At 39.7% G+C, this 26,975-nt stretch overlaps 1 protein-coding gene across 1 annotated transcript in view; it reads left to right on the forward strand.

The window, feature by feature from the left end:
- Positions 1–11,239, forward strand: part of LOC109031803 (noggin-like) — a 75,228-nt gene extending 63,989 nt beyond the window's left edge. The window contains exon 3 of the mRNA XM_072296609.1: positions 364–11,239. Within this exon, the coding sequence (XP_072152710.1) occupies positions 364–712 (349 nt within the window). The 3' untranslated portion in view covers positions 713–11,239. The remainder of the gene's footprint in view (positions 1–363) is intronic.
- The last annotated feature ends 15,736 nt before the right edge of the window (positions 11,240–26,975 follow it).

Here is a 26,975-nt window from a genome sequence, read left to right on the forward strand (position 1 = left end):
CATCGACAAGAAAAAATACTCTTGATTCGATCAGATTTAAGCTTAAATCAACAACCAAGCCTCTTAATTTGAGCGGATTTCCTTTTGATTTAAGCTTAAATCTGATTGAATCAAGAGTCTCTTTTCTTGTCAATGTTTTCAAGAGTCTGGACTCTAGATCCAATGTGTTTTTTTTTGCAGTGTATACAGAAAATTCACTGAATTTAGCACAAAAACCTGCACATCCGTTTCCATGTAAAAGATTAAATTTCCCAATTAAATTTGGCAATAGCTGATGTGGCTTGGTTCCTTTCTGCTGAACGCGGTCCAAGCGAGGTCTCAAAAATACATTGTCTTTGATGGTATTATTTGACTGGGTTGCAGGTTCGTCTACTTGCCGGACGGGACGAAGGTGAAGACGAAGATCAGCTCGAAGCTGAAGAAGAAGATCCAGCAGTTCCTGTGGTCGGCGACCGGGTGTCCGGTTGTCTACCGGTGGCGGGACTTGGGTTCCCGCTTCTGGCCGCGCTGGCTCAAGGAAGGCCTCTGCTCGGGGAGCTGTTCCATCCCTGCAGGGATGCGCTGCCGCCCCTCCACCAGCGCCAGGAAGACCCTGCTCCGCTTCCACTGTCGCAACGCCACCCCCGCGCACAGACACTGCCACTGGATCAAGATCGAGTACCCGGTCATCTCCAAGTGCGCATGCGCCTGCCCCGGTCTCTCTTATTCCTAATGTAAATATCTCTTGTATCAAATTGTACAGATTCGAGGAATCACGAGGTGACTTGTGACGTCACTAAAAACATTATGAGAACAAGCGAGGATACCCGAGTAGCCGTTGGTGGATCCAGCAAATTGCAACATTGTTTTTCTCCCTTTAAACCCACCGAAATGTATCCATTCTTGGAAGGGCCAGGTACTCCGACATGAATCGATTATTTAGCATCGGGTTAATTGGAGGAAATCCAGTGCTACCAAATTGCTGGATTCGCCTCTACAAGTAGCAGTGATCGCGCGATTAGTTGCGATTTGGTGAGAGGATAAATCGCAATTTTATCGAGGTCGATTTATTGCAATATTATTGAATGAAAATTGCGATAAATTATGATTTCATCGCATAAATTTGCGATAAAATCGCGGTTTTATCGGCGGCGATTTATCGCAATATTATTGAACAAAAATCGAGATAAATTGAGATAAAATTTCGATTTTATTGAACGCAATTTTTTTAGAAATAAAATTGCTACAAGATCGAGGATAATTGCTCAGATGATGATGATCCTGGCAATTTTATCGCCGAAAAATCGTGAAAACATTGCAAATTAATTTCAAAATATTGCGATTATTTCTTTGAAAAGTGCTACTTGGGTATCGTCGACTTTTGGGTAGAATATCATAAGTGTCAAAATGTCAACTTTGTCATGAAGTTTTTGTCATAAAAGTTTCCGAGGCATTCGAAACCATTAACCATCTATGGCATGAAGTATTTTGGATATTGAATTCTGGAAGACCCAAATCTATGTTGTAAATGTCGTGGAAACATAGAGTTCCACATTTTTTGCTCAAATTTTGATTATCATTTTTTCAAAGAATGAGAATACTGATAAAAATTTGCATTGTTGCATGTGGCTCTGTTTGGTTGCGGTAACGTTTATTCGGGTTCGATGGCAATTAATGATGCATTTCTAGTGGGACCGTATCACTTGTTACAACATGAATAATATTTTCAACTCGGTCTAGAAAAAGAGATTGGGCTCTCCGACAAAATAGAGATATTGTTAGATCTATAGCAATATTGTTTTGTGCGCCCTTTAGCATCTCAAAAGTAATTTGCAAGCGATATAGCTCATATTTGTGCCACGAAAGAACATGATGTGACATAATCCGTACAAAACGATAATTTTAAGCTTCAGAAATGCCAGGTCCAAACTTATAGTGGCTCTTCCCAAGAACTGCAGTTTTTGCATGCAAATTTTGTTCGGATTTGTTTCTGGACATTTTAGTGCCAAAATATTTATAAATCATTCGTCTATTTGGTAGCGGAAATGATTGGCTAACATTTAGCGCCAACGAATTTTAGAACATCTCTCACAAAGATTTAACCAATAGAGGAAAAGTAATACAGTAGAAAAGCACAAAAGTAGGAAGACCAAAGATAATCTTGAGTGCGATTGTGCCCACTCAAACAACAAAAAAATGGACAGTTAAATTTTATTTAAATAGGATAATTTGAATTGTAAAATTTCAGTGGATTGAACGGGAGGTACCTGACCATGATTCTATTTCAAGAGACAAGATATATTTTTCAATAGTGGTTGAATTATTACCAAGGAACTTTAAAGATTACTCTTGAGAAGATTGGAAAATCTTGCAGTTATCTAGCTACTTATGATACCACCCTAAAAGTCATCGTAAAAAGCAACGGTGGTTCAGCACCGCATGTGAGACTTATCATTGAGCTGACGTGTTGCTAAAAACGCGCGCTGTTACCGTAGTTTATTCTCTTCGTGCATAGCAAGTATTTTGGCCTAACCTCTTAATTGAAGGCGTTTTTTCATCTCGTCCACTGTGTGTTCTTGTGGTTGCCAAGTTAAGCTGATAAGGTTCAACAGCGTTCCGTAATCTTGCATAATGAACAAACTTCTTTCTGAGCAACGAGATGAAGAAAGCTTCAAAATTGAAACTGACGGTGAATAGAAAAAAGGATCTTGGTGAGGGAACATAAAAATATCGTTTGCGTATTTTGTCTAAAGTTGCCTATAAAAATCTAGTGATTTGTCGTGAAAGATGATAAATTAACTTCTAGGTGGGAGATTCTTCCTTGCGTTGACTTGAATATATTACGTATGTAATGATTATTTTATTGAGGCAACGACAAAATATTAATCAGGTGGTAATGAATCCAGGAATGATGAAAGGACATGAAATGAAATGAATATGGAATCGTTTGCTCGAGATGGAAATCGCTTTGTGGCCGTGTTACATTAGATATTTGGTGGTTGAAAGTTTGAAATCATACGCCGTCGCTTCAGATGACCTCAGAGGCTACATGCTAATGAAAATTGTCTTTCTCATTCCTACAATTCAGAGGCCTTTTTTCTCAGTCGTTAAAGGAATTTTGAGCACTTCCAACTTCTGACATGCGTTTCTCGCTTAAATTTACCTGCGATACTGTTATTAGTGCAACATATTCAACCTGATCCTCCAAAATCTCAGTTTATTCTCTCTTTTTGAGCTCCGTTTGATTTAAAAATTATCTATTTTTCTGAGGACCGCCCGCGATTTTGTTTAATGAAAATGTCAGGGAAGGTCTCCAGATTGAAAAAGTGAAAGTAGCGTGTTCGTAACTAAAAAGTGAAAAATGGAAAAAAGCACGTTGAAAAAGTGAAAATTTTCGAAATCATAAATGGGATCGTTTCTTATTTTCCAATTCTTTCGATTTTTACGCGGGTAAAATGATGACCCCTGTTCAAATTGGACTACATTTTGCAATTTGGAACTATGAATTCTAGCCCGGTTTAAAAACAACGATGTGCCATTAGTTTCCCTATGCACATAAGTGTTTTTCCAGAAGAGCCAAAATTTACAGTTCCAAATCGCAAAATGCAGTCCAATTGTCGTTACCCGGACGAAGGAACGGAACTTCATTCCAAGGCTGCAAAAGTTACTCAAGGAATTCCATTTTTTACGAGAATACCTATACTTGAGCAATTTTCGTTGAAAATTTTTCTGATTATGCATAAGATCAGAAGGAAAATCTGTGAAGTTTTCATTCAGAAATGCCCAAAATTTTTTTGGTGAATATGCAATTTGCGAGGAGAAATTTGACAACATTGAAGTGCAGTTACGTTCTTTCGCGAGGGAAACGGAGAAATTAAGTTCTTTCAAAATGCTATAACTCAACCAAAGTGGAATGTTTCCTTTAATCTTGGATTTCCCAGAGATGGGACCGCAGCGCATGCGCACACAACACAGGATATGACCCGTTGACGCCGCTCTCTGCGCTGTGGGGATTTATTCTGTATTAACAGACAGGATTCTTCGTAATTTGTTCAATTTGAGGCTGAAGAAGAAGAAAGAGAGCCGGGAAAAATTGACTTATTAACGAGCACCCCCGCTGACTGCCTTAACACTTGATCCGCTTTTGTGTTTCGTTACGTAGCAATGAATTAATTCATAAATTCCTCATGCGGGCCCGAGGGTGCCATAGGTGGGCTTACTGTTCAACAAGGGAGAGGGGCACACAGGTCTTTTCAGCAGAGTTGCCACTTAGAACGTCTTCGATGATGTCTCTACTTGAAAAATCCTCAAAAATGAAAAGAAATCATCAGTTTGTACAGACTGTTATGTTTTTTTTCATCATAAAATTATCTTGTCGATACTTTACTGAACCCCTCTCGTGGTCCTAACGTCTGTATTCCAACGTTGAAATTTTGAAAAGTAACTGAAATGGTCTCATAATCTTCCATTTTAGCCCGCATCTCCAGAGAGATCCTTTTTGGGCCTGTTTTCAAAACTCAGTGCAAAACGACCCGCATTTTGATGATAGTGAGTATTACACCTGCGGAATAACCATAAATTGCAGACAAATGGAAGATTTACATTTTGCTCCACCGAAAAAGTAGAGTTAACTGCGAAAAATCAGGATTGCCAAGGTCTACTTTAATTAGAGCTTTGTTACCTGTTATCTCTGGACTTCACTCGAGAACGCCTAGCGTATAAGCAAGCACCAAACTTTTATGAGAACTCTTTTTCTCTTCATCATTTGTCTTCCTCTCCATCATCCTCCTCTTCCTCTTCATATTCTTCATCTTCATATCCTTCTTCGTCATCTATGCCTCCTTCTTCTTCTTCTTCTTTTTCTTCTTTTTCTTCTTCTTTTCTTTCTTTCGTTTTCTCTCCATCCTTCTTCGTCTTCATTCCCCTCTGATTCTATTGGAACCTGTCAACTCTTAAGTCTTCTTCACATTATCATCCTCCTCAGTCCACGCAATATTGTCATGATTTCAATTGTGCAGGCCGAAGTTTCGCCTGCCCGGCAACCCCGCTATTCTTTGAGTCATGATGGGGTCCACCAGCGGGGTGGGGGAGGAGGGACCGAGGGGTCCAACCAGGCCGGGCCCCCCATGATGGGACAGGCGAGAAATTACACCACCTTTTCTTCTAAACTTTGGAGTTAGAGCATAATGTATATTTATCCGCTTTTAAATAAAACCACGCTGATCATACGGACGGGATTTTAGTGGCAGTGAATCAAATTACCGACTTAGGGTTTATTTTTTTTATTGGCGTCATTCATCTGATCCTGGGTGACTTGTCCTTCTCGGTGAGGTCTCTGTTTCTCTCTCTCCCTCTCTCCTTCTTCTCCCCTTCCCATCCTTTTCACACCCACTTGTTAATATGAGATTCAGGAGCTGGCAAAAAGATTATAGGAAGAGCCTCGCCAAAGTATTATCTCTCCGCCCTTTTTTAAAGGGAAAAAGAGTGTTGCAAAGAACTTGGTGCACCATCATCCTCTGGTATGGCGCTTTTGATTTTGGCTCTCTCTCTCTCTCTCTCTCTCTGAAGAGAGGTAGCAAACAGTTGAATATGATAGCTTTCAACGATTATTCTCGATATTCTCTTCACATTTTTTCACTTTCATTTTCTATTCGTACTTCTGGCTCTTCACCGGTTGACCCTGGAAATGTGTCAGTTGCACTAGTCATAGAATCGCATTTTGATGGTTAAAGCTCAAAGATAAAAAAATAATAAGATCCGTCCAAACGCCTAGTTTCTACGTACACAGTATCAAAGGATACATAAGCCTTAGAAAAACACGGTGGATGACGTCATCTATCGTGGTATTACGTATCGGACCATGGTTTCTTGCATCTTTGATTTATAGCAATCAATAGTGATACACATTTGCGCACTGATTTTACTCGACTTAAAACGCGGATGTATGAAACCGAGGTGGAGGAAACAATGGTATACGAGTATATGCAAAATTAGGAGGGGACAAACTCAAAAATTTCTCCGTGAATCTGCGACTTATCAAAAGGAAATTTGGTACAGCCCGAAGACTCTTGAGGTGTTCTGATAGTGTTCGACAGCAGTGGCGTGCCGTGCTTTGGTATATATCGATTGACCTGCCGTGTAAACCTATGGAAAGGAAAAGGATCGATAAACGGGGCGTTTGCAACGAACACCTAAATAATCGATTCTTTACCACAGCTTCAAATGGAGAAAAATCGATAATCGACCATTCACGCCTCGCCAATGTTCCTCAGGCCGCGGTCAGAGTCAGAGGTCGCATGTTACGCGACCATTGCGTATGATTTACGATCGGCGTGCGATTTCGGGCAATGGAGCGGGCGCTTTTTTCCTCTTTTCGTGGATTTTTTTCACATGATGGCGGTGTCGGATGTCGGGCGAGGGCGCAGTGAGTAATTAAATCTCGATGCCCACTTCCGCCCGGGTATAGCGCCCGTCCGTCGCGCCGCACAGTGGATCGAATCAATGGGAGAGGTCGGACAAAGTTTGGAAACTTTAAAAGCTTTTAACCCCATTTATACAAAACTTTGAGGTTCTGGAAGTTGTTCTATTGGTTTCTTTTGAAATTTTCTTCTAGAAACACCCCTTAAAATTTAAAATGTGACGAAATGAACATCAAAATTTAGAGTTTTAGTCAAAAATTTCATGTCCGACCTCTCTGATTCACTCGATCCACTGTGCGCCGTGGCGCGCCAACGGGTGGAAAACCTACGGATGATGATGACTCGCCAACATAACCTACTGGTATACACACTTGCCAGATTTATGCCTTACCGGGTTGATTATTGAAACTAATAGACAAAGCGATATACAAAGAAGACATAAGGAGTATGGACCGGTCCTATTGGTTGGAACGGTATGTTTTTCTGGCGTAGAGTGGTACCGTTATTGTAGTGCGTGACTTTGAGGTTTTGACTACTCATTCAGTTGAAGGCGCAAATCTTGTCAATTCTCACGTAGTGACGGAATCTATCTACTATAATAATTAAGCTGCAATGGGCCTGTTGCGAGGTGCGTGGATTTGCGACTTCATAATTGATTCAAATGGCACATTTTTCGAAAAGGACGCTACTGGAAAATCTTGAAATCACCTCTCAAAATCACAAAAAGCTTGTTTTAGGAACCGACCCATTCAAAACGGTCACTTTCACGCGGGAGCGGATCCGAAACTCTCGTGATGTCACTGTACCAGGTCTTTTCATCAAGCGGCTGCAAATTTTTTATGGAGAAATACATTGTAAACGACGTGGAGAACAGGTTTATCATTTACTGTGACGTCACGAGTGTACCGGATCGGTTCCCGCGTAAAAGTGACCGTTTTTAAAATCCGAATTTTAGGGCGTTTTTTAGTTGATTTTATGGGGGTTTCCGGTGGTAAACAAAATTGTGGAAAATTCCTATGACATCAGGATCCTTAGTTCTTTCAATGAAAGCAATGAAAAACCCCCGCGCAACAGGCCTACTCCGAAAATCCGCATTTAGTCACCTCACTCTTTGTCATGATCTTTCTAAATGGTTTTCCGGGTCTTTGGAACATACATTCTTCAGTCATAAGACACGATACGGACCGATAATATTTTCATTCCTGATATGTACAATATAAACAGACCTGAGTCCCAAAAAATTGACATAATACTGACGATTTGTCAACACAGATTCGAGACTCACCTCGGCTGATGGATCTAAAGTTCCAATGTAGGACAGCTAATCTTTTACCGGACGCTTAAAAATTATAATGGTGGGCTTCATTCAATTATTCAACAGGAGACGGTTTTGTACATTTTTAGGATTTTGAGTGATGTTCACACGGTTTCAATGAAGGAGCTAGGCCAGGAGGCGTTGGAGTCACCTACGCTAGAGTTGCTCTGCAAATTCCCTATAGGGCGAATGGAAACATTAGTCCAGTTCTCTATCCAGACACGTAAATCCAAGGCGTAAATTATAGGCAATCGTCCGTGTAGATGTGATTTTTTTTATTTACCATAAGTATTACTGTAAAACTTACCTCTGATATTTTCGCTTGTTCGAGAATGAAGGAAGAAAATGGGTGGAGGGAAGAAAAAGCACTGGCAATATGGTCAAACTACCGTAAGTTATAGAATTGCGATAGTAAAATACTACTAGGTTCACACTATTCTGAGGGAAAATCAAGGTCTGGAGAGAGAAAAAAAAACCACACATTCTCTTTTCATCGTTTCTTCCAGCGATTTCCTATCATGATAGTGTGGACCCAGCAGAATTGATTGATTTATTATGAATAAATAACAAGATGTATAATTCTAAGTCACTATTCCTCCATTCTTCTAGAAAAAAAACTTGGTTAAAGACAAGGATATTTTTTGGTCAAGTCACTTGTGTCAGATTTTTTCTTAAAACATTAATCGTGCAACATGAGCAACGAAAATAGAAAATAGAATCAATCGGAATTCGATGAAAATAAAATGATTTCTGTTTTAGGATTGACTGATTCTTCAGAATTCCATCGTTTGTTTTCAAATTCGATTTTTCACCTAACAGTAGCGCGCTAAAATTACGCATTACTTTGAAGTAACATGCAAGTAAGTATAAAGAAAAGGACTGTACACTACGAGTGACAAAGAGGTCACTCATTTTCATGCAAAAAAAATATTTTGTGATTAAATTAACATCTACTTTTTTAAAACAATTATACCATGGTAAAAATTGGCGATAAGAGCTGCGTTTCAAAATACCATAGGAATTCTTATAGCTGGCTAAAGAAGGCTACAGAAAATCATATAGCTAGCCGCTGTAGAATGCGGAGAAAATCATACTGCCGGGCTTTACGAAGCGATAAAAAATTATGCAGTCGGGCTATAGTTCCTATAGCCGAGCTTCCACTTATCACTTATCATTTACACTTTATCGCCTGGTTGTCGCTTTTCCGCCATCGATTATAAAAGGCTATAAGAAATTGTGTAGAAATTCGTGTGCTTTGAAAATCATTAAGTTTGATACGGAACCACCTTAATATTTACAAAACACACGTTATATTTTCTTTTAGTACAATTTTGTTTTCATAAATTAAAATGAGAATAATCCATACAGGATGTGCAAACATTTCAAAATCATGAGTTAAATAACGCTGACTCCGCCAGATTAAATATTAGAGCCTAACACAAAGCGGAGCGGCGACGCACTGGCGCCTACAAACCTAACTGGGATACTTCACGCATTGCGCAACGCGTGAAGTATCCCTGTTAGGTTTGTAGGCGCCAATGCGCGTTTCGCGCTAGCCGCCCGCCCGCCACGCCGCAGCATGCCACGGCGCTTGAAGCAACTATTTCACACTAGAGGTATTGCACAGTATCATACGAAACTAAAGGCGCTCCGATATATTAGGAATGACAGGCATCCATCAAAACATACGGAACTTTCCTCGCAAAATAAATCAAGATACTACGGCCCAAAAAGAGAGCAGTAGTCCAAAAACTCACTAAGTCCTAGCATCCGTAATTAGTAACGTTTAGCAAACACTTTATCGACTGGCTGTTGCTTAGTCGCCATCGGCTATAAAAAGCTATAAGAAATTGTGTAGCCGGCTATAGAAGCTATTGGAAATCTTACAGCCGGCTGTAGGTCTATGGTATTTTGGAACACAGATTCTACTGCCAATTTTTACCAGGGTAGACTTTCAAAATAGGAGAAAAAATTGGTTCTAGACTTGGTTTCTTGCCGAAAAATAAGTCGATAATATTTTGTCGACGCGAACCCACCGAAAATTTCAAAAATTTAAATTATTTTTCGATCAGCATTGTGGATAATTTAAAATTTTGACTGGATACTATAGTTATAGTTACTAATTCATTGTCGTCAGCATGACGCAACAATTCCGACAGACTGGAGTTCTTTGCCTGCTAGTAAAGAAAAATATATTTGGAACTCGGCTTTGTCAAAGAATATGCGTATTTGTTATGAAAATTTTGCACATGCATGGTTTGTAGAGGACTTTCCTGGTAATTAAATTGACTGAAAAATATTGCATCGATTCGAATGATTAATCGGTTAAATTATTCCAAAAAAATGTCTCATTCCTCACTAAAAACTTAGGTAAGACGATAATTTTTATCGAAGATAAATACGTCGCAGGTCGAAGCAATTGCCGACAGTTTGCAAGCAAATACCGGTTGATGAAAAAAAAATATAAAATTCAAACGTAAGAAAACAAGAATAAAAGTATTGCTAGTTCTTTTGCCTTGAATTGAATCGCATACAGCTTGTGGATGCGCTTGTTGCAACTGTTGCAACTGATTCGGGTTGAGTGGGCAACTAAACTAACTTTTATAGCAAAGCGTGGGGTATCATGGAGAAATGAAGGCGATTTATGCCGTGAAAATGTTTTTGAAGTACGTTGGCGATGGAGCCTTCTTTGTGCTGACGCGAATTATCGCGAGAGAGGTTTTTCTTGAATGATATTTTCAACTTAGGAAAATGTTTGCATCTCAAATTCTCTCTTTTTTAATTTGGTGGCTAGGAACCGAGAAAGGGAGAACATTTCTGATGTCAATTTCAGTGTATCGAAACGATTGAACACCGTTTTTGTCGTCTCATAGATTTGTAATTATAATTTTTCCCTTCAATTTTCATTTATTTATTTCATTTGTTTGTGTTAGTCAAGTCAGCATATGTATAATTTCACAAAACCGTAACAAATCTTCGAGTCAGTAGTTAATTGACGAGTAAGAGATACGCTGTTAAAGCGGCTGGCGCCTGGAGGTAACCTAACCTATCTCGAGGTTTCAACTCACAATCAGTAGCTCCAGTGACTCATACTTGTAACTCCGCCAAAGAGAAATCGATCATTTTAGACTGCCCTTAAAAGCAAAAACCTTATAACTCAATTAAAGATTTCCTTAATTTTTCCTGACGAGATGTATAAAATCTTATGAGCATCGAAATTTTTAAATATATGTGGCGCACTCTGAGAACTCCTAACAAAATGAAGCGTGATGATGATCAGGTATTCTCGCACTAGAGCAATATGTTTGGGGAAGAAACAAAAAATCTTAATAAGAGGTACGGCGTTTTTGCTGCAATGGCAACGCGAGTTTGATTTGGCGCTCGAAGATTTTTTCGGTGAATTTTGAAGCATTAACGTGTGAAAGTTTTGTAAAATTTTGTAAATGTCGATATAATAGCGTACACTCACTGTATTTGTAAAATGTAAATATTTTAGACGTAATAAATTATAATGTGTGTTGACAAAGATTAGAGTTTCTTTTCAGAGCGATCAAGGTCGCTTTCCGCACTATTCTGCCGAGCTAAGGAAGAACGCCGCATGAGCCTTGAAGTGTTGCAAAATTTCCTTTGATGAAATACGAATTTCCCGGTAAACTTATGAATATTTTCCTTCCAATTTTTCAGATAATTTTGTTCGCAATTTCACCTGAAGTTCCTGAAAATTCCATGGGAAAACATTCATATCTTTCCTCAAAAATAGACATTTTATCGAGGAAAATTTGGCAACTCTCAAACGTTCATACGGCGTTCTTCCTTAGCACGGCAGTATTGGACTGAAGGACTTGCGTGCAACATAGTCCTTTTTAGTATAAATACGTCCTATTAAGTCCATTCAACCAGTTATTTAAAGTGTTTCTCGGTCAAATCTCGTATGGACGTATGCATGATGAACGGGACCACGTCTCGCGTAACCCGTATGCATATACCGGGTGTCCATAAAGTAACTGAAAAGTGGGTATAACTTTTGAACAAAAAAAGATAGAAGGTCGCGGTTTGTGGCATTCTCCATCATCCAAAAGGGGAAATTTTTCGATGGGGGACTTTTCCTGGTGGACCCCCCTGGGGGGGGGCCCCAGGGGGGGCAACTTCAAAAATTCAAATGGCAACCCCCATTTTTTTAGACATGATTAAAAAAGAACTTAAAAAGACAAGAAAAATGGCGCAAATAAAATTAAAATCGGTTATTTCGTTCAAAAGTTACAGCCGGTCAAAGTTTTAAATTGACCACTTTTCAAAAAATCGCCGATGAGCTCCAAATTATCGGAAAAACAAAAACAAACCGGGAATGAAAAGTTTGAAAAGTGCTTTTTAGGAAGAGGAAAAACAACTGACGTTGTCACAAGTCTGGATGGCATTGTTTCAAAATAAAATTTCGGAAAATTCAACATGGCGGCAAATTTGAGGAAACGCAAAAAATGAAAATTCCAGAAACTGTTATCTTTCAAATACCCTCTAGTTTAAGGAAATCAAAGGTATCAACTTTTATTCCTTTATTTGGCCAAGTAAGAGCAAATTTGCTGACTTAAAAGTTGTCAAGCGGGGCGCCTTCAATCGTTGGAGTATGCGACATCACAGGATTAAGTGTGCTGCCGAAAAATGAAGCTGATGTGAAAAAGCGCTCCTCCTTTGGGATGCTTTAGAAATGTTTGAGGTCCTCCTCCTCAAATTTAACGAGAAAAAAGAAGAAAAGTAAAATTTAGCAATTTTTACCCACAAACTTGGCGAGCCAAAAAAAACATGATTTATCTTGGTGGGGTAGGGGCGGTGGACATTTTTGACATTTCTCTCTCTGAAAATTAAAAATCCAAGAATAATTTTAATTCTCTAACTCCTGGCACTCCAATTTGGCAAGGAGGATATCTGCTACGCTTCCAATTCCGAAGACGCCGTGCTACTCTTGATTATTATCTGAATTGACATTATCTTATTGACAGTCTCAACCTTACGATTTGAGACACCAATCTTTTCGGTAACATCTGATGCACAATCTGATCGGTGACACGGTGAAGCGTAGCAGATATCCTCCTTGCCAAATTGGAGTGCCAGGAGTTAGAGAATTAAAATTATTCTTGGATTTTAATTTTCAGAGAGAGAAATGTCAAAAATGTCCACCGCCCCTACCCCACCAGGATAAATCATGTTTTTTTGGCTCGCCAAGTTTGTGGGTAAAAATTGCTAAATTTTACTTTTCTTCTTTTTTCTCGTTAAATTTGAGGAGGAGGACCTCAAACATTTCTAAAGCATCCCAAAGGAGGAGCGCTTTTTCACATCAGCTTCATTTTTCGACAGCACACTTAATCCTGTGATGTCGCATACTCCAACGATTGAAGGCGCCCCGCTTGACAACTTTTAAGTCAGCAAATTTGCTCTTACTTGGCCAAATAAAGGAATAAAAGTTGATACCTTTGATTTCCTTAAACTAGAGGGTATTTGAAAGATAACAGTTTCTGGAATTTTCATTTTTTGCGTTTCCTCAAATTTGCCGCCATGTTGAATTTTCCGAAATTTTATTTTGAAACAATGCCATCCAGACTTGTGACAACGTCAGTTGTTTTTCCTCTTCCTAAAAAGCACTTTTCAAACTTTTCATTCCCGGTTTGTTTTTGTTTTTCCGATAATTTGGAGCTCATCGGCGATTTTTTGAAAAGTGGTCAATTTAAAACTTTGACCGGCTGTAACTTTTGAACGAAATAACCGATTTTAATTTTATTTGCGCCATTTTTCTTGTCTTTTTAAGTTCTTTTTAATCATGTCTAAAAAATGGGGGTTGCCATTTGAATTTTTGAAGTTGCCCCCCCTGGGCCCCCCCCCCCCAGGGGGGTCCACCAGGAAAAGTCCCCCATCGAAAAATTTCCCCTTTTGGATGATGGAGAATGCCACAAACCGCGACCTTCTATCTTTTTTTGTTCAAAAGTTATACCCACTTTTCAGTTACTTTACGGACACCCGGTAGGTCTTTTAAGCACAAATACATGCATATACGAGCACTTTACGTATGAATTTACTATAGAATCAGGCGATTTTCGGAAAATTTTGGGGAATGTCTTTATTTCCAGAAACCATTGATTGGTTGACGATCGAATCTTCCTCGACAGTGCTAGAGGTCCACCTTCACCGAAAAAAAAAGAAGTTGATTCAACATTCTGGATGTAAAACAAGTGTGCGAGAACTTACGAAATGCTGAATTGACTGCTACGGCAGTTACTTTAGCAATGTCAAGATGTAAAACTAACTGCCGTAGCGGGTAATGTAGCATTTGTGAGTTCTCGCACACTTTTGTCACGTCGAAAATTTAAAAATCAACTTCACTTTTTTTTCGGTAAAATCTCAAATTTCGCTCTTCTCAGAACTTCTCTCGTTTTAAGTGTTACAGAACATTTTTGAGAATTCTCATGAAAAAATTATGGTTCATTTCAATGCCTCTGAGTCAAACGGCACCTAACTCCATTTTAGTTATTCTGAAATATCAGGGGAAAACCGTGCATCGGGTGTCGGGCCCATCGATTCTAATGTAAATCGCACCCTTCGAAATTACGTATATCATAAGCGACGTAAGATAGGGGCTAAAAAATTTCCACAGTGCGCATAAAACCGTTATTGGAAATCTCCAAAACGACATTGATTTGTTTTTAAAGAAAAAAACTGAGTCAGGTACCTTTTGGCTCTCGGAGGACCGATTTGCACTTGACCATGTGAGATATAAATCGACGTTGTAAGTCGGCAATCACATAACTCGTTTGCGGTGTCTGAAAATCTCCGCCTCTGTGTTATTTTTTTAAAGGAAAACAAATTAACATCATTCCTTGAAGTATTTGCAGAATTTTTCTCACACCAAGGAGAAAAATAACGGCAGCTTTAAAGAATTGCCGTTTAGTATCTTTCTGCTTAAAAAATTAAATATGACAGGAAGTCTGCAACGTCGCAATCCGAGTTATATGATTGCCGACTTACGCTGTCGAAATAGGGTTTAGGAGCAACGCAATGAAGGAAGGCGCTTGCTATTAGACAGAGATGCGGGATTTAGCAGTTCGCAGTTAGTAATGCGTTTTGCATGGAATCCCGGCGCTACGAAACAGGATTGGCGAAGGAGAGAGCATCGCGGTGGAAACGCGAGGCAAACTAATTACTTCCTGTGCTCACTGCTCAAAGTTTACGTATGAGTTACGTTGCCAGATTGAGCAACCTATCCTCGGAAATTCCACGGACACAACTTAGATCGAACCGAAGCAGTCTAGGCAGTGGTGCTACCGAAGAGAGCAGTGAATGGAGAATTTTCGCGAGAAAATTTTATTGCTTGACATGCGAGTGCTTGCTAAGCTGATTTTATGTTGTTTTTTTTTACAACTTATTTTGTATTAGAATATATCCTGCATAGGAAGAGTATCGCCATGTCTGTGCCGCTCGCTGATTGGATCATCAGTTAGAAACTTCCAATAGGGTTCTTGTAAGTCGACAAACCAAAGCAGAACATGTGAGCAAGGAGATAGTTCGTACTTTCACACAAAAATTTCCATTTTTGGCAAATAATACATGCTTGTTCAAGGTCAATTTAGAAGTCAGAAATAAAAACCCAAGTAGCACTTTCCAACGAAATAATCGCGATATTTTGAAAATAAGTTGCGATTTTTCATAGATTTTTGGGCGGTAAAATCTCTAGGATCATCAACATCTGAGCGATTATCTTCGATCTTGTAACCTAACCACCTAACCTAACCTAACCTAACCACTATCTCTGGCTCTTCCATTAAAGCACGTATCTGCATTGGAAAATCAATGGCATATATGTTGTTTCTAAAATGAGCCAGAAATAGTGGTTCCCTATTGCAAAATGTAATCCAATTGTACCTCTATAAAATCGCGTTTGATAAAATGGACATTGTATCTAAATTTATCACCATTTTTTGTGCGATGATATCGCGATACATTGCCGTCGATTAAATTCCAATTTCATTGCATGTTTATGCGATCAAAACGCAATTTATCGTGATCACTGCTACTTGGGAAAAGCCGGCGCACACGAAATGGTCAAACCCTCACATCCTCCAGTAAAACTCCTCCTGTCAGGCAACGAAATTAGTTCCTGTACCTTTAGGCTGGACCTAATCAGAGTGCCAAAAAATCCCTGACAAGCCTAAAACCCTTTCCCCATCTTGCTCGTCAACCTTCGTCCACAACTAGGAGAAGCCATGAAGCATGTAACTCGTCGACCAATCAGTGAGCTGCAAGCTTTTTCTACCGGTGAAAGGATTATGATGGCAATACTCTCCCTCCTCTAAGAAATAGGAAAGTAGATTTAAAATCGAGAGGATTTACAGCCCTATGGCGTCATTGAATTTCTTATGCACGTGTATTTCGGAGGATAGGATCATTTGGACGGAACTATGTGCATTAAGACATGAGACGCGAAACCCATAAGAATACATGCATAACAGGGCTCATGCCCTAATACACATAGTTCCGTTTGGCAGAAATACGCCCATTTTATGATAACTCCTTCAATAATTTTTCGATCTAGAAACTGCGGGTATTCTCTTACTTAGCTCGCTCAGTAGCTTCTTTTTACATTTGAAATTCTTCAAATTTCAGATACCTTCAAATCACTGCTGATAAATATTGGTATTTTTAAACATACCCGGCCATAGGATTTCTTGATGTCCCTCCAGCCGGGCTATATTCCAAACCAAAATACAACCGTACAGCCAATTTTTACCTGGGCTCTCTTACATTTATGCACTTTCGGCACTAACGGGCTTTTGGTCCGAATTTGAATCAACTGCAATCGCAAGAATTTGCTGCCGCGTAGAAAAGGTTGCCTGATCGAACTTTCTACCGTGTAAATTTTTTTCATGTTTTACATTCACTCTGGATGAGATCAAGTTTGACGGATATAGCTTTGAATCTGGCAATATTACCATGGTTCGAGACGACGCGACACGGGACGACGGAAAGCGGTGAGGTGGTGAACCACCGACCGATCGTGACCACGTTGCCAAACTTTGATAAAAAATTCGAAACTTTCGATCACACCAGGCCCCCGAGAACTGATCTCGAGGAGACTTGGCAGAGACGAACCGTGGGTTCCTCTTTATTTACGAGACTCCTTCAACCCACACTTTCCGGCGACCTACGTCCCATCTTCTCCACTTTTTGTTGTTGTTTTTTCCATTTTTTCCTCCTTCCATCATTTTTATCTTACAACTTATTCGCGGCCGTGCGGAGTGCGGATCACTCAGGGCGCTCCTTTTACTTTCTTCACTTTCCCCACCTCCCCTTTAATTATCTCCCCACGAGGTACATTTCTTTACGCAAATCCTTGTACTTTCCAAATTAGGCAATTTGGTTCAATTACTACGTGTTTGCCCAAATTTTATTTTATGCAAGTCCATTTGGACTTTCTGCATAAAAATCACTGTGTATGACCGCACATTTATTTTCATTCGATTACCGTAAAAAAAACTTGAGAATTTCTCCGAGATATCTACTTATTCTATATCATAGGCACATTCATTCCTTCATTAGCCAGAAAAAAAGTGAAAAAGGAAGAAAGAAAAAAGGAGTGAAAAAAGGGAAGAAAGAAAAAAGGAGTGAAAAAAAGGGAAGAAAGAAAAAAGGAAGGAAAAACGCTCATACTTCGTAATCATTAATGACAAAATTGACTCAAACTGCAAATTATATTCTTTAAAATTTCCAAAATTTTCTGAGGGAAGCCTCTCGGACCCCCCTTACACCCCCCCCCCCCCTGTTTGAAGTTTGTGGATCCGCCTATGCTCTGAATAAAGGAGTGGTAAGTACTTTCTACGGAGAGGTGAGAAATTAGAATAATAATAAGTTTTTTGCACCTAAAACTAAAAACTTGTATTCTTGACCTCTAAAATCGGTTTCTCAGCTGTACATTGAGAAAAAATTATATTGCAGGGACTGAACTTCAGTTCATATTTCACACCGAACTTGTTTAGTTCAGGTGACCTATATTTTTTGTCATACAGAAACCGAATATAGGAATGTCAACCCGAAGGTCGGTTGCCGTGACCGAGAACTTCGGTTATGTGAACCGGAAAAGTTTCATATTCAATATGTACCGAACGTTTCTTTGTATTGTTTTGAATAATTTGAGTGTCTGAAGACCCCATTTTCCTTGACTCCATGACAAACATAGAAGGGAAATGTTGAAACACCGCAATCTATTTATGGGTACGTGTTTTTAAACTCATAGCATCGTAACATCGTCTGTGTGAGCGTGACACTGACCCTTGAGTGTAGACGTGTGCGATTATCTCAATAATCGATTAATTGAATAACTGTACAGAAAATATTCGATATAATCGATTTTTAAGCGAAAATTTTGTTTTAAGAGGGCAAAATGCCAATTAGGAGAAGATAACATTTCCACTAGCGATTATTTTTTTCTAATTTTCGTGATTTTTCTTAGCATATCCAAGATATAAATTTTGAAATTTTCCTCAAAATGTAACATGCAAGTACCATCAGTATAAAAGCAATGCGCGGCAGAAAATTTAGACATGTTGCATCGCAAGCTCCTTCATGTTTGATGCCTGAGGCTATCAGTAATGATGAATTAATCAATCCTTGATGCAGTTTATCGCAAAAGAAACACTTGGAAACGAAGGTTGGAAAATTCTTGATTTTTGAGAAGAAAGCAGAAAACCCCATCCACAAAATTTATATTCTATTTTTGATCAATGGGCCAGTTGCGCTGGTAACAGAATCGTGTTTTGGTGCTTGATTCTCGTGGAGTAGCCATAATTAAGAAGATCTGTCTGAACAGCAACTTTCTAAGTTGAATTTTAACCGAGATATCGTCCTTTGAAAAGTCAGGGTTTTAACGTCATCCACCATGGTAGTGCATAACATGGTATGTACTACCGCGGTGGATGACGTCATAAATCGAGTTTTTCAAGGACGATATCTCGGTTAATATTCAACGTAGAAAGTTGCTGTTCGGACGGATCTTATTATTTTTACCAGATCTGCAAGAATAAAGCACCAAAACACGATTCTGTGACCAGCGCAACTGTCCCATTCGTCAGTTGGTGAGCGATTGAGCCGATATCTGAATCTATTCTCTCGATATTCGATATCAAAAGGTTCGAGTATTTTTCGATTAATCGCGCACGTCTACGTCTACCCTTGAGTCAGTCTAGCCGTGACTGACCGGCTGACGCCACACCGCACCGCACCGCGCCGCAAGATCACTGATAGATTCTACCCGGAGGAGGACTGACAGATAATACCGCAATCCATGGTCCGGCGCGGTGCGGTGCAGTGTAGATCGTTGGGCAGATTCTTAGGCAACATGCCAGCTTTCAGTATGACGTAAAGAATAAAAAAAATTCAGTCATCTCCCTACTGCATGTGTAGAACCAAAAAAGTCTCCTTCCGTTAATCGGACAGCTAATTGGATCGGTTTCTGGTAAGAAGGGCGTAAGTCCAATAAATCCTTTAAAAAAGAGGCAAGAAACTGGTTTTTTTGTCAAGCAGGATGCTTAACATTTTTTACAGTGTTCAAATGATGAGTGAAGTATCGGTTAGAAGCTTTTGAAATAATTTTCTCGGTGGTAAAATGTTTAGCACCCATTTACACTGATTTGAAATTTTTTGGAACTCACGCCCTTTTTCAAGAAATTCACGAGATACTGAGGCACTATTGAGTAGAAGAAGGTTAAAAGAGAGTTTTAAAATTTTCGCCACACATTTCTGTTTAGTAGAGCATGAAGGTATAACCTTTCAATGAAGGTAAAAAATGGAGAGCGTTGCGCCTTTCCTAAAAAAAAGAAGAGATGTTCTCAGGAAATGTGTAAGGACTCTTCAAATAGAAAAAAATTGAAAATTTTGGACTTGCGTCTTTCCACCAGAGAGTAATTCAATTATTCAAATTGATAGCAAAGATTGTATTGCTTGCACCAACAACGATAATGGACTTCTAGACAAGGTAAGAAAGAACAACGCAGCACATGAAGCCTTATATGTGAGAACAGCGGACATCGCGTTTTAAGTTTTGAGAAAACCGCGCTGAAAGTTTTCAAAGCTGTGAGTTTCGACGTCCGTGCAGCAAATAGGATTTGACCACGGAACTTATTATAGAACAAATTTTCCTTTAAAAAAAAAAAAAAAATGAGCTTTATAAATTTAAATTTGAAGCAAATGTCAAGAAGATAGAGTGATTTTAAAAAAGGACCACATCCTCTGCTTTTACAGAGGTCATTTTTTAAAGGCACACAATCAACCACCCAGCTGATGGGAAAAAGCAATTTGTATTGATCAAATTATGATTACTCTTGAGTTTTTCAATAATTTTAAGAAAACAATGAATATTCGGTAACATCTAAAAAAAAAAAAAAAAATTGTATTTCTTTAAAAAAAAAAAACTAGATCCATTCCTTAAGAAGCACATTTCAGCTGCCGCTGCTTATTCTTCAAATAAATCTCTCTTATTGTTTTAACCTGAATTGAAGCTGAAAGGACCTGAACGCGCGAATTAACCTTTCAATTTGAAATTCGAAATTTTTCGTTCGGATATTTTCAGTTTTATTTTAGGGATTTCAAAATGTATTTTTGGAAAAATACTGAGATAAGTCAGTGTCTCCGGGTCTGTTTTTACCGATGACGATAACAAGTGCTTAACATGGCTGCGATGCCGCTGTTGACGTTAAAGTGTTGTTCCCGCGTCGAGTTTTGACATTTACATGATGAGCAACGTAAATTTTTGATGAGGAACCATGCCTTGCCATGTTGTAATAGCATCCGCCGTCCGGTAGCTCATTCTATCAAAGGCGCCAAGTGACGGTCAATTGGACGTATTTCTGCCAAACGGAACTATGTGTATTAAGGCATGAGCCCTGTTATGCATGTATTCTTATGGGTCTCGGGGCTCATGTCTCGATGCACATAGTTCCGTTTGGCAGAAATAGTCAAATTGAAGAGCCGAACCCATCTCGAGAACAAGAGCGGACACTAAATTCGACTTGGCGCAATGGCCTCTTCAAGCATCAAGTTACGAATCCATGGATCAATGCGAGAACACGAGTATTCCAATATTGGATATTGGAACCGTCCGTAGGAAGTCCTCGTTGAGGCACGCTCGTGTTGCCATGCTGAGAAAAAACACCGTATGTACATTCAAACGTTGCCAAATTGCTCCCTCGAAATGTACGAGTTTTTTTCGATGGATTTCTGAGAAGTCCATCCTTGATCTAGTCGTTACTCCTCTCTGACCCTGGTCTGACAGACTTGGATCGTGAAACAGGGGGAACTCGTAGAATTGTCAGATTATGGCGCATCTATTCCCGGAAGAGAGAGAAGGAGAAAGAGGAAGAGAAGAAGAGTATGAAGAGACAGGGCTAAGAAGAGGAGGAAGGAGAAAATGAAGATGGATAAGAACAGGAAGAAAGAAGAAACTGCAGAAATTTTGAACTTCGTTTTTTATCCTTCTCTCTCCGCTCATCCTCATCTTTTACCAGTTTCCTCCTCTTCATCATCTTCTCCCTATCTATATCATTTTCTTCTTCCTCTATCTTCTTTACTCCTTGCACTTCTTCTTCTACCTTCTCCTTTCATTCCTCTTCCTCTTCTTCATTTACCTTCTCTACCCCTCCCTCCCCTCTCTTCTACTTCTCTTTTCCTTCCTCTTTCTCTTCTTCATTTACCTTAATACTCCTCCCTCCCTCTTCTTCTTCTTCTACTACTACTTCCTACCTCTCTTATACTTAAAACTTTTCTTCCTCCCTCTCTGATACTTCTTCTTCTTTTTCTTCTTCATCGTCTTCTCCGTCTCCTTCTTCATCTCCCTTGTGTTTCTCTTCTTCTCCTTCTTCTTCATCTGCGTTGTCTTCTTCATCTTCTGCTCCGTCTCCTCCTTCATCTCGTGTTTTCCTCCTCTTATCTTCGTTATTTTCTTCTTCTTCATCTTCGTTGTTTTCTTCCTTTTCTTCATCTTCGTCTCCCCCTACTTCTATTCATCTTCGACTGCGATTTCCAATACGTATCAGTCTGGCGTATGTTGGGAGTTCCAAGCTATTAGGGAAGGGGTGTTTTTTTCGAAACACCACATGCATAGATATAACGATACGGCTCGGTTCCATCCAATCACGACAAGGCTCGGCGGAGGGAATTCGACAACGTTGGGATGATGATAGGATGTTTCCCCTGAGCACGGGAGCGTAGCAATGAGAGTGAGCCGGCAGCCGGGCCCGTCGCCCGTCGCCCGTCGCCGGAGCATTGTTCTAATACACAAGCGGAGCGTTATGAATACATTTAAGGCGTAAAAATGGTGGCGCCTGCCCGCGATGGTGGCGCCTGTCCGCGGTGGTGGCGCCAAACGAGATGAAGCGCCGCGCCGTCGGGATGCGGGCGGGGAGGGGCCGGGGGGGAGGGGGCAACGGGGGGCAGGGTCAAGGTAGTGCTTGCCTATCGGATTTCAATGATCCTATCTGCTGACCACCGCCGCTTCCAAATCGCTCCCAGGAGAACCACGACCGCTCGTAGGACGAGCTTCGGGTGCGCCCCGTTGGGCAACAACGTCCATTACCCCAGTCCAGACGGACTCCAGGGTTGCCACGCGAGGAGAGGAGGCTCCAAGGGTCGTGGAAATTCAAAACCTGGCAAGCGCCATCGGGGGCCGCTCAGCTATTACATGGCCATCTTGGGGGAAAGAAGTGGGAAGAAGAAAAAGAAGGAGAAGACATTGAATTTGAAGATGAAGATGAAGAAGGAGAAGACAGAAGACGATTAAGAAGAAAAAGAAGATTAAGAAGATTAAGAAGAACAAGAAGACAACAAGGGAGCAGTGGATGACGAAAAAGATGATGAAAAAGAAAAAGAAGATGAGGAAGAAGAAGACAGGGGTCGAAAATGACATCGTCTTTGATGTCATGACCAAACAGTTTGTCTGGTACGGCCATGTTAACAGGATGGCGGAAGAGAGGCTGCCCAAGAAGATGCTTGAATGGGTTCCTCCTGGGAGGGGACGAAGGGAACGTCCAATGAAAAGGGTGGCGACAGGAGGTTTTAAATGAAATGAAGGGGGTGGAGGACAAGGTGAATGAGTGCAGTTTTTTTTAAAAAAATTGAGATATTCATGATATCGAGTGGAACTAGTCTTAATGCATATTCTGCGAAAAATTCGCCACCAAACTCCAATTTTTAACCATCAAGAAGTCAGTTTGAACTTCCGCTCCGTCATAAGGGTCCATGTAATTTCGTAACTACGAGCACGTATTTCTCTAAATAGCAAAAGCTGCACTTATGCGCCTTGTCCTCCAAGCCCCTCAATATTGATATCGCGGTTGCCAAGTTTTGAATGTCCACTCTTCAAATCATGTGACGTAATACGGGGGTCCGCAGAATTAGAATCAAATCATCACGATCTAAGTACTCTTATCAAAAGCTTACCAAAACTACGTTGGACCGACTGAGAATTTCCAGAGTCAACTTTAATAGGGAGGGATCATCCCTAGACAGGAGCGATCGCGTCGTCGCTAGGGGCACAAACATCATACACGAGCGGGGGGAGCCCCAGCGTCAGTGCTAACCAAAATTCCACGTGGTTCCTTTATTTATTTAATTTCTGGAGATTATTTAGCTAAACTGAAGCTTTCAACACGTTATATTCGTATTCTGTGTCATTTCAAAACGACTTTGAACTTTAATCATTCCAAAAATTAAGTCCTTCAAAGAAAATTCGCGATTCGTTTCATTTGCTCTTTATCGTAGAAAATTCTCATACCTACAACGAGTTCCCACCTCCTAACCTCTACTCCTTGACCAGAGGAGGGGGCGTCAAATTTGCTTTTAAGGTAGGAGATTGGGTAGGAGATATTCGTGGATTGAGGGAATAAGGCAGGAAATGAGGGAATGTGATCTGCCGGAGGAGCTCTGGCAAGATCGCTGTCGGTGGCGGTTGGGTGTCGCAGGGCGCACAGAAGCGACATATTAGTACTGATAGGTTAAAATATAAATTGGATTACATTTTTCAATTAGGAACCACTATCTTCGGTTCTTTCATAAAAACACCTTTATGCATAGGGAAACCAGTGGCATTAATGTTGTTTCTAAAATGAGCCAGAAATAGTGGTTCATTATTGCAAAATGTGGTCCAATTACCCACCAACGGCCTGTCCCAGTGTCCCTGAACTTTTCACTCCAAGGGGTGGGTGGAATGGCGTTACGCAGCGAAACAGGGGATTAAGATGAAAGGGGCGTGGCGCAACGATTTTGAGTAATCTTTCGAGGGTGCTCAAAGTTTTAAGAACCGATTTTGTCCACATGCAGCTGATTGAACTGTTTGCTCACAAAAAACCCTATGTAGGCAATGGAACCTCGTGAGCCTGGGAAACATGAAATGCATAGAGGAAGGGGGAACCCGAAGTTATGTCGCTTGTGCCCTTTCGAAAAGATAAATCATTCAATTTTTCCTTTGATTGTAATACAAATTTTCAACTCGAGGAACTTAACCGGAAAAGAGGGTTATTCAAAATCGGCGATTTTACCCTACGCTTGGATTTTGCCCGGAGTTGGATATGTTGTTCCCTATCACAAGACACGCCTTTTTCCGGCATTGGCAAGTTCACCCGAAATTTTTCCCGCGCGCTACAGCGTTGCCAAGTTGAAAACAGGCAAATTCCGTAAGTGGCATCAAAATTGAGCTATGAAGTTGCGGTTTTAACGAAAATTCTCTAAAAATTACGCACTTTTAGGAAATGACCATGTTTTTAATGTCGCATTAATTTTAACATGCATTATTGCCAAATTTCCGATTTTTAAATTCGACAAATGTTACATATCCGCAAATACCCAAAAAGGCTATCTTCAAATTTGAATAAAAAGTTGTCTAATCGATAGTTCGTTTGATTCCGCATCCATCGATATATTATAGCTCGCTGGGAAACTTTTGGTTCGCGAGATATCATCATTTTTGTGAACAGCTTTATGGAGCGACGACGCTTTTTGAGTCCGGGCGGATAGAAATTTTAGCCTCCAAAAACACCGGGTAGCATTAATTCCATGGTTTCCTATGTAATTTTTGGCGCTGAATCCGAATTTGACCATTTCATAAAAAAATTGTCACCAAGATGTTGCCAAATTTGGCAAAAATTGCTTAAAATCGGCCTTTTTGGCGGATTATAGCCTGTGACTTGCCAGGAGTTGATCAGACGACACAATTGGTTATTTCCACAGTTAAAAATCGTTAAACTATCTACAAGCTGAGTCAAATTCTTTCTGCTCACGGTAAAATTAAACGCGCGACAAGCAGCAAACTGAAAAAAAGACACCAAAATTGGCGCTTTTTGCGGTTTTTGTCGTAAGTTTCTTGTTTTCCGATTAAGAGAATGTTTCTTGACTATACTAATGAACAACATGAGCAGAATTTAATAAAATTGAACAATAAAATAAGATCGAACATATTCCAATGTTGCCAAGCTTAAACAAAATACTTTAATTTTCGCTGGTTTTTTCGATATTATTGTCCTATATTCTTTGTTCACCTCTTATTTTTAAATTTTATAAATGTATCTCTCTTGCAAAATAATACACTTCTGTAGAATAATTTAATTTTCAACTTAGATATATACTAATAACTAGGGTATTTAGTTCAGAGAGGAAAAATTCATAAAATAGTGAGTTTTATCGAATCGTGTCAATAAACCACATTTTGAAACAATAATGGAAAATTTTCTGCTAAAAATTAATGAATAAAATGTACTCCTCAGACTGACTTCATTAAAACAAGACAAGACGCATTGCAATATTGCCAAAATTACGTACAAATCGTTGAATTTTGGCGGTATTTGACCGTTATTATTCATTACCCTATATTTAGTATACAATTTAATTTTATAATTCTGAGATAATGGAGTTTAATAGAAAAAAGTAACGACACCAAACTGAAGAAGACGCCCAGGAAAGGACAATAAGGGGCTTAAAAAGGAACAAGGGCGCTCCAAATTACTGAGGACCTGTGGGTGGACAAGGGACTATGGCGGTTAGGCGTCGCGGGGCCCGAGAGACCGCTGTTAAAGCGGCTCTTTATCTATATATGTAACAATACAATAGTTTGTCGTTACACTCGGCGTAATTCAGATTTTCCTAAGAAACATTCTCTTAATCGGAAAACAAGAAACTTACGACAAAAACCGCAAAAAGCGCCAATTTTGGTGTCTTTTTTTCAGTTTGCTGCTTGTCGCGCGTTTAATTTTACCGTGAGCAGAAAGAATTTGACTCAGCTTGTAGATAGTTTAACGATTTTTAACTGTGGAAATAACCAATTGTGTCGTCTGATCAACTCCTGGCAAGTCACAGGCTATAATCCGCCAAAAAGGCCGATTTTAAGCAATTTTTGCCAAATTTGGCAACATCTTGGTGACAATTTTTTTATGAAATGGTCAAATTCGGATTCAGCGCCAAAAATTACATAGGAAACCATGGAATTAATGCTACCCGGTGTTTTTGGAGGCTAAAATTTCTATCCGCCCGGACTCAAAAAGCGTCGTCGCTCCATAAAGCTGTTCACAAAAATGATGATATCTCGCGAACCAAAAGTTTCCCAGCGAGCTATAATATATCGATGGATGCGGAATCAAACGAACTATCGATTAGACAACTTTTTATTCAAATTTGAAGATAGCCTTTTTGGGTATTTGCGGATATGTAACATTTGTCGAATTTAAAAATCGGAAATTTGGCAATAATGCATGTTAAAATTAATGCGACATTAAAAACATGGTCATTTCCTAAAAGTGCGTAATTTTTAGAGAATTTTCGTTAAAACCGCAACTTCATAGCTCAATTTTGATGCCACTTACGGAATTTGCCTGTTTTCAACTTGGCAACGCTGTAGCGCGCGGGAAAAATTTCGGGTGAACTTGCCAATGCCGGAAAAAGGCGTGTCTTGTGATAGGGAACAACATATCCAACTCCGGGCAAAATCCAAGCGTAGGGTAAAATCGCCGATTTTGAATAACCCTCTTTAGATTTTATTATTTATTGTAGGAACAGATGATTGGGGAACATATTGCTACACTTATCATATTTCAATCGAAAATTGGGGTTGAAACATATTTGATTTTAGTATTCTCTTGTTGGATGCTCTGAAAGGCTATCACCGAAGGTGCATTACTATGAAGCCTCTGGCTAGACACACAATACTACTATGTGTTTGAAGTCCTTGTCAAGTTTAAGGAAATTTT

The sequence above is a fragment of the Bemisia tabaci genome, chromosome 2 (genome assembly GCF_918797505.1).
Source record: "Bemisia tabaci chromosome 2, PGI_BMITA_v3".
NCBI lineage: Eukaryota > Metazoa > Arthropoda > Insecta > Hemiptera > Aleyrodidae > Bemisia > Bemisia tabaci.